The following is an 8,970-nucleotide window of genomic DNA, read 5'->3' on the forward strand; positions in this document are numbered from 1 at the left end:
CAGTGATGCAGCCTGGAAGAGGACCATGGCAGGGAGCAAGAGTGCTTTATGAGCCAGTCGCTGGCTCAGGTGGCAGTCGAGGGCCTGCAACAAGTACCCAGGAGAGGTGGAGGTCCGCTATGTCAGAAGGAACAACAGTAGGACGTGCAGTAGGGTAGACACCGGTGGCTGGGGTCTTCAGCAATGGCTTAGGCAGTGAGGGTGCACAGCTGAGGCCTACAAGGAGGATGTTTGGTGGGACCAGCTTCAAGGCACTACAGGAGGATACTAAAGATGTTCGGGAACTGGCTCTGAGGTTTCTGTGTCCTGGCCAGCGTTTTTGGGGAAAAAGTGCCAGATGAATGTTAGTTGCTTTTTTTGTTATGAGGATGGGATTTAGTACACCTAGAGAATCTGTGGGGAGCTGGCCTTGTGCCACTATGACAAACAATGTAAGCATTACTTGGTGTCAGGATTACTGTATGATCCAGCACGTAGAACTGTATAGCACGGATGACAAATAAGTAACGTATTACCGGTCCTTAGAATGGACGGATTTAACATACATAGAAAAGTCAAAATACTAGCCGAGGTCAGGGAACACAGAAAGGGACGCAGCGATGAGGAAAGCCAGGAGTCAGGATACCAGAATATAGAGAATCAGGATACCAGAATATAGAGAAGTCAATAAACCAAAGTGAAAAAACAGGTAGAAAACTATAAACAGGAACGCGCTCTCGGACAACCACAAGGGAAACCACGACAGGGCACTGAGCAGGATAAGAACTGGGCCTAAATACCCCTCCTCTAGATCTGATAGGCTGTAACCGGCCTTTGACCCCAAAGTCAGTTACCTGGCCCCATTTGCATAATTGCTGCTCAGCATTAACCCTTCTGTGGATTAGGTTGCTGCTCGGCACAACTTTTCCTGTGTGGACAGTAAATGTCATTAACCACATTTTTATAAGCGGATGAATACGTGACACTTGGCAGCTAATGAGGGTATGCAGTGTGATCATTATGGCCCTTTCGAGGAGCAGAGGTGCAGGGGGCAAGTGCTTCCTCACGGGCCTTAGGGAAAAAGGAAAAATGCTGGCTGTTTATCGACAGCCAGTGTAAGTGGATATCCTCGTGCAGATTTAAGCACAAGTGCTTTAGATGTAAGGGAACCCACAGCCTCTGCAAATGTTTTAAGGGGGAAAGGCAGGCGAGTAGGGGTACACAGGGGAGAACACAAGTGAACCGAGAAGAGATGCTGCCGTGGCTAAGCAGCTACAGTAGGTGGGAGGATGCGCAGTTCCTCAACCAGGGCTTTTCACGTGGGGTTCCAGATACCATTTTTTTCAAGGTGTCCTTGAAGAACTTTAGGTCAGTGGCTGTTTTAATGGAAGTAGTGAGCAATAAGTTGAGACAGGAGGTTAGTTTTGGACCAATCGCTTATGTTTTGTTGGAGGTGATGCCAAGGAGGGAGACGGGTAAATTCCGCCTGATCCACCAAGTCAACTTTGAGTTGTAATGGGAGCTATGTTCAGTGTACTACACCTTCTTTGAGTCAGTTTTAACCTGGTCAGGGAGGCTGGGCTTAGGACGCTATATGAATCAGTGGATATTGAGACGGCTTTCGGTGAGGGCCAACATCTCCGAGAGTGCTTGTTTGGGGACAGTTTTATATTGCTGTGTGTTTGCCAGTGGGGTGTTTCATCTCCATTGTCTAATTTAAAAATTTAGTACTTTTCTGGATTGAGTGGTCAGAGTTGGTGCGACTTCCTGGTTCTTTGCCTGGCCAAATTGTGTGTTCGTTCATGTGATGAACTGGACCTCGTCACGGGTTCTTGGAGGAGCATACTTGCCAGCCTCAGTTACCCTGTGGCTATGGTCCCTGTGTTAAACCTTGGTTGAAGAACACTATTTGTGCCTGTGTGGGCTTATACCAGGAACAATTCGAACTTTCAAATCGGCACTTCAAACTCCCGAACTTCGAGGAACTCAAATCGGACACTCAACGGCGCAAACACCGCTAAACCATTACCTTCCATGGATGTTCAGCTATTCGAACGGGAGTCGAACGGCGTTCGGTAAAAAGAAACTCACAAACAAGAGACATATAATGACTTTATCCACAAACGGCTACGTTCGTTAATTCAGCCTGATTCTCTGGAACTGTTTTGGGCATGGGACCATGCATGCAGTCTGTCAAATTATGACTTCCATAGAATTCTTGAACCCTTGAACTGATCTGGGTGATTTTTGGATATGTTGCTCACCCAGATCAGGGCTATCATGGGATGTAACAATTGTGGGGATATCCTGTGTTTTGGGGGGACTTTTGGGGTTTTGCAAAATATGTGTTTTTTCTGCCTGGAGATAATTGAATTGATACTGTATCTGACTCAATTATCTCCCAGGCAGAGGGAGGGGTTGTAAGTTTGTTATGGGAGTGTCGTGCATTTAATCACTGTTCTTATTGATCTGTGTCTTTGTGTTGGAGTCCCCAACAAGGTCCATGTGGGACTACCCCTTGCATGGGGATTGTCATAAAAGGCCAGTGTGGCACCATTAAAATTCATACCTGCTTAACCCTCAACATGTAGCCTCATCTGGTAATTGTAGGGCACCGCTATACAGCTATACCACTAGTTCTTATAAGCGCTTCACAGAGGCCTTCCAACTGAGTCCCTGGATCCTGGAGTTTGGTCCAGGGTGGGAAGGGATGGCAAGACCCCAACCAAGCTGCGGCGGTTCATGGGGTCTATGGTGTCCGGTGCGGTGCTTATGGTCCTCAGCATCAGCTAAGAAGCATTGATTGGCGGAGGTACCCGGTCAGGATGCCAGGTGGTCTGTCACAGTTCACAAATCACAGGACTGCTTGCATGTCTTGTGGACGATGCAAAGAGTGTCTGGATGGCAGCAGAGAAGACTAAAATTCTGACCTCTTGCCTTGTTTTTTTGGGTTTGGAAATGGTTTTGGGGTGCATTATTGCAAGTGGATAAGTTGCAAATGTTGAGAGAGGTGCTGATGGGTGTGTTGAGGGCAAATTAGGTTACGCTTCAGCAGTTATATTCATTGATTGGAAGGCTTAGTTTCACCTCACTGTGGCAAGGAGGGTCTTCCAGCAATCCCTCTCAAAAGGCCGCAGCGGGCATCCGGGAAGGACACCACTTCCTGAGGGAATCGTGGGCCATCAAAAGCGTATCTGCTGGTATGGGACGGCTTTCTGATGTTCAGGGTTGGTCTGCGAGGCCTAGTTGCGAGAAGGGGGTTTGACGTTGCAAAACGTAGGTTGCGAGAAGGGGTGTCTCGTCATTCTGTTACGCTCGTGTGCTGGAATTTGAAGATGGTTCTTTTTTGCAGTTTAGAGAGTTTATTGTTTTAATTGTGTTACATGAGGTTATAATGTGGTGTAGTAAACCAATCTGTTAATATCATAATGTTTAGTGTTCAAGAATGTTGATTCACGGGGGCGGAGCCGGACCGCTGGACAGATCAGACGTGTCCCGTCTGAGCTCTGGCATCTGTGCCAGAAATTTGGAGCCAACTCCGTGCCATCAGCAGCCACCATTTCAAATCGAAGCTCACTATACTCACAGGATGAGGGCGCACACGGTGATACCGCTTCTGACCCGGTACGGCACTGGAGTAACCCGAACAAGGTCTGGGGCCTACACGAGCTTGAGCCGGGGTGAGACGGCCGCTCCCCCGGTTCTCCGAACGGCGTCCTGCTGTCCCCCCCCCCCTTTGGACCGGCGGGGGATATCCCGGTCCCCACGGGCGACCAATGCGGACAAATGCCTGACCCCAGCTCAAACTAACCCGCAAAATAAGACCCAGATGGCGCACACCAAAATGGCGGACACCACGCAGCCACAAGCACAGGCAGAGCGCGAATCACCACGGAACGTCCATGCACCCAAACGGCAGAACAAACACTCAAACTCTGCAAGCCCCCGAGACACGCCAACTACCCTCCCCAAGCGGCTACAAGCATCGGCATTAACACACAGGCGGAGAGACAAAGAGCGGGAAACGCGGAGGTCCCACCCGGGCACTTCAATTGCACAGTGCACACACAGTCACGAATTTAGCCCATTCAAGTGCAAGTCAACCGTGGGATTACCACTAACACACCAGCTACAGGTGCGGAAGATCCGATGCTACAGGAGGAGACCCCATGCCAGGTTCATCGATAATCCCTACACAAGAAAGAAAGCGTCCCTCACCGGCGGTTCGCGGCTGCAGGTCCCCAGGACAGTCCAGGGCCCTGAGGAGGGTTTACCAGAACTTTGCTACTACACCGCTTACGGCCCCCTACGCCCGCCACTACCAAGCGTAGGCATCGGCTAACCCTGGACACTATACCCAGCACTTGTGAGCTGATTCATTTTTGCAGTAGCGGAAACCACAGAATGCACTCGCAGCCCCACACACCCATCGATTTACCTGACAACTGAGCAACACCATTCGCACCCAGAGAGCATCTAACGCACATACCACAACACAGCGTTTGACAGACTCACGACACCACAGACGACCATATTACACACAGGCCATGACAACCCCCACGACTACTGACATGGACCACAGACTTATCTAGGGGAGTACCAGCAGACCAGACACACCACACATTGGCACCCGTGGCAGACTAAGATAAAGGCAAACCGTACAGCCCAAACGACACAATAGAGACCAAACATTCACGCGACCATAGCCTGTAACCATTTACCACTATGAGGTACAAACACTAGTGAAGCTGCATTTAATTCAAACTAAGCTTGTTATACTCTGCTCCTATTGCTAGATCTGCCAATACACTAGGTGAATAATGTTGGAGCACTGCATATCTACTTGTTATAATAATAATAATATAAAAATGTGCAGATCTTCTGTATGCCATGTATGACCATGTATGATGACAATAAGCCTGTGACTGCTATTGTGGCAACACGGCTAGCATGTAATATCTTGCACGCAAAAATAAAGAATTTAAAAAAAAAAAAAAAGAATGTTGATTCAACTGGAGTGAGGACTTATCAGACATGTGTACAGATCCCAGCCCTGAGCATAGATATATTGTGTTGACTTTAAATGATGAAGACCATACGTTTATGAGAAGGAACACCTAGAGTAAAAGTCGATAATTCTGTTTTTTTTTTTTAAATGTAACTCATTAATTAGCTTGTTAGAGCTTGTTTAGTGTAAGAAAGGGAATTGGATACTTATTTAACTTGCTTATGAACTTCATTTGTTTTTTTAAGAATAAACATTTTGGATATTTCTCTCTCATTCTCTTCTTCATTCTCTTCTGTCATGTGGGAGAAATCAGGCAAAGGGACAAAGAGCATTAACCAGAAAATAAGACTTTAAAGAGATTAATGCACTTAATTAGGAGAGCAATTTGCCTTGGGATTTAATTACCTCTTATCAAAGACTAATCCCCAAATGGGTTAGATACGGGTTAAAATGGATATAAAAAAACTAACATAAGTAGGGAATCTTATTCACTTACTACAGACCCTTACAGTGAGCTACAATGACATTCTGAACTGAATGTTAAAGATGAAGAAAGAAAGACACCAATAACATTACAGAGAAGATGGAAAACATATCCACAATTAGCACACGTTTTTTTCTTCTCGGACTTGTGGAAATGGAGAAAGAGAAATATCTCTGTATTATACTCTCATTTGGAATATATCTTATCACTATGCTTTTGTCTATTGTGATTTTGTATAATGTCTGCATCGAAGCAAATCTCCACGAGCCTATGTACCTATTTATATGTAATCTCCTTTTCAATGGGATGTTTGGTAGCACATCATTGTTCCCAAAAATAATAATTGATTTGTTATCTGGATCTAAAATCATCTCTGTTGCTGGGTGCTTCATTCAATCATTTTGTATGCACACATTTGCATCAGTAGAGGTATTCACATTTACTATAATGGCACAGGACAGATATTTGGCTATTGGAGAGCCTTTGAGATACCCAACACTAATGACAAATGGAAAAGCACTGAATTATATAGGTATAATTTGGATAATTGCTATTATCCTTGTCCTTATACCTGTGATAATGACTATGAAACTTCCTCTGTGTGGTAAAAACATAAACAATGTGTTTTGTGATAACATGTCTCTAGTAAATTTGGCTTGCGGTGACAGTTCCTTAAATAACATATTTGGAGCAATTGAGACTTTTATTGTATATATGGTTGCTCTGATGATTATAATTTATTGTTACATAAGGACATTTCTGATCTGTTTGAAGCTCTCGAAAGATGCACATCAGAAAGCTGTCAGTACTTTAGTAAGTCACCTGATTGCGTTTTCATGTTTTACAGTTGCAACTTTGTTTATTGTGTTGCGTTACAGACTGAACAGTGGGTCTATTCCTATGTTCGTCCATATATTACTCAGTTGTATGGGGATTGTTACCACTACCATCGTAAATCCTTTTATTTATGGAATAAGGACAGAAGCTCTTAGAGTGAAAATTCTCCAGAACCTATTAAAAATATATGCTCGGTAGAATATTAAAGAGGGGTTTGAATTCTAAAACAGGGTTGCCAGAAAATGTGTAGTTCTCAGAGTATTTCTGTGCTATGGATACATTGGATATTAAAAAACTCAAGATTGGGTGTCAATGTTTTGGAACCACTTGTCAAGAGTCAGAATTATGTTTCATCGGCCTGTAGGAACAACATTTTCAGAAGTTCTTTTCTCCCTCAAATAAAAAAATAATAATACTATACAAACCAAAGACCTAAATACATATTTTGTTCATGTTACTGCATAAATACTCATGTACGTGGTCATCCCTGGAAAGCTGCCAATTGCCTGGCTCAATGTTTGTCCATCAGTAACTCAATCAGTGTGACTGTGATGATGCAGAGAAACCGTACCACCTCTTCTGATATCTTACCACTTACTTCTGCTATAAAACACATACAAATATGAATTTTCAAGCATTGTGGCGTGCACATGTAAATAAAACCATTTCAGGCAAGGCTCACAATTTAAAGTCCTAATCTAAACTAAGTCGAGGTCTAAACGTTATTCATGACTATTCATGAGTTTTTCATTTAAGGCATGTCGACATGCAGTGACCAAGTCTCCTGTGAGTCATTTGAGGACAAACCACCTTTCAGATTTTGTACAAAAACATGGGGCAAAACAATTAAAAAAACAGATGAAGAAATCCAAATTGCTATATTTAATCCCAAATGACACAATTCATAATTCCTATGCAGAAGAAATGAATTCCAGCCAGTTCATCCAAATCAAAATCCTCTTAATTTACACACAAATTAATTAATGTGGAAAATAAATTATTGGCAGACAAATTGATTTGTTCAGGTGCTATTTAAAAGCAATATGATTCAGATTAACTGGCTGAAACTAATATTTTCACAAGTCTAGAGTGCACTAATCTTGTATGTCTATAGGGTTATCCTCTAATGCAGGGGTTCCCAACCAAGGTCCTCAAGTACCCCCCACCAGTCCAGAATTTAGGGCTAACCCTGTTGTGTCTAAAAAAAATGTTTTCATTCTTTCTAAAAACACCTTAGATACAACTGGGTAATAGGTAAATCCTGGACTGTTAGGGGGTACTTGAGGACTGAGTTGGGAACCACTGCTCTAAAGGAAGAATTGCTGAGAATTTAAAGTAATTTCAAATTAAAGACCAACAAGCAAATTCTTTTTTCAGTTTTTTTATTACATTTGAACATCTCTTTGACTTTGTAGCAAAACCCATGTTAGTGAATAATCCTGACGGACCTTATTTGTGTTTTTTCAAGAGGGTAGAACATTTCAACAATAACTGTAAACTATTTTGCTCCTTCCTTTGAGAAGTCATTTTTCAACTGACTAACGTCTGTCTATTGAACAAAAACTAATATTTTCAGAAAATGTTTTTTTCTTGTTCAGCAATTCCAAATCACAGAAATGGACATTCATAACAAACTAACAAGCTATGCTACTTTCATAGGTTATGGTTATATCAGAAGCATATTGGGATACTAAAGTTAAAGTAAATTCACTTCAGTCTATAAAAATGTGAACATATTCACAACGTTGCCCCTTCTATCATAACTGTGCACATTGTTCTCCCTTTTTCCCTCCAAAAATAAAAAATAAAAGTGTGTTTTACAATCGATCACGCTTTTTTACCACTGTTATAGAATTATACATGTCCAGGAACTGTTTAAACACCACCCTTAAGTCCTGTTTATCTATTTAGTAGTCACCTTTCAAGCTTGGTTCGTCCCACTACCTTTCTCTCACCCCTCCTCTCTTTTGGTTGGTTTATTCTTCATATAACCGTCATTTCAGTAGTTAAAAAAATAAAAATAAAATTAGGATATAGGAATTATAAGCCCCCCAATAAAATCAGTTACACTATGCGGGGTGACTAGGTTATATCATGATGATGAAAAAAAAGAAAAAATCATGCTATGTACAATTTCCATTTAGGTGAAGATACAAACAGCTATATAAATTATACCCAGTTTAAAAAAATTAAAAATACCACCAACTAGGTAAAGTTTCATAGGCTTCTTTGCCTTAGTTGAGTTGTCCTTATTTATTTATTTATTTATTAAAAATTCTTAAGAAACGCAGTCTTATTACCCATAGGGTCTCGATGCGCATACCAGCAATAAAAAACAGACAAAACAATATCCAGCAAACAACAGCATTATAATCACATGCATTTGGACCAGGTTAAAAATTTTCATGTCATCCCGTACGCCTGAGCAAATAAAGCTGTTTTTAAGCTCCAGCGGAACTTCAGTAGATCATTCTCAAGTCTTAATGTCAGAGGCAGGGAGTTCCAAAATTGCGCTCCCTGAACTTCACTCGTTCTCCCTCCGCACTTTTTCTTTTTAAAATTTGGAATCTTCAATAAGGCTAAATCAGCCGATCTCAAGGATCGACTGGGAGCATAGCGTGTGAATTTATCCTTCAGATAGTCTGGTCCCATACCATGGACT

The 8,970-nt window shown here is 42.5% G+C and overlaps 1 protein-coding gene across 1 annotated transcript; it reads left to right on the forward strand.

The window, feature by feature from the left end:
* Positions 1–5,514: 5,514 nt before the first annotated feature.
* On the forward strand, positions 5,515–6,506 carry LOC134585915 (olfactory receptor 4B13-like). Its single transcript, XM_063441400.1, has one exon. The coding sequence runs from the start codon at positions 5,571–5,573 to the stop codon at positions 6,504–6,506; it is 936 nt and encodes a 311-aa protein (XP_063297470.1). The 5' UTR covers positions 5,515–5,570.
* The last annotated feature ends 2,464 nt before the right edge of the window (positions 6,507–8,970 follow it).

This window comes from Pelobates fuscus, chromosome 1, assembly GCF_036172605.1.
Source record: "Pelobates fuscus isolate aPelFus1 chromosome 1, aPelFus1.pri, whole genome shotgun sequence".
Lineage (NCBI taxonomy): Eukaryota > Metazoa > Chordata > Amphibia > Anura > Pelobatidae > Pelobates > Pelobates fuscus.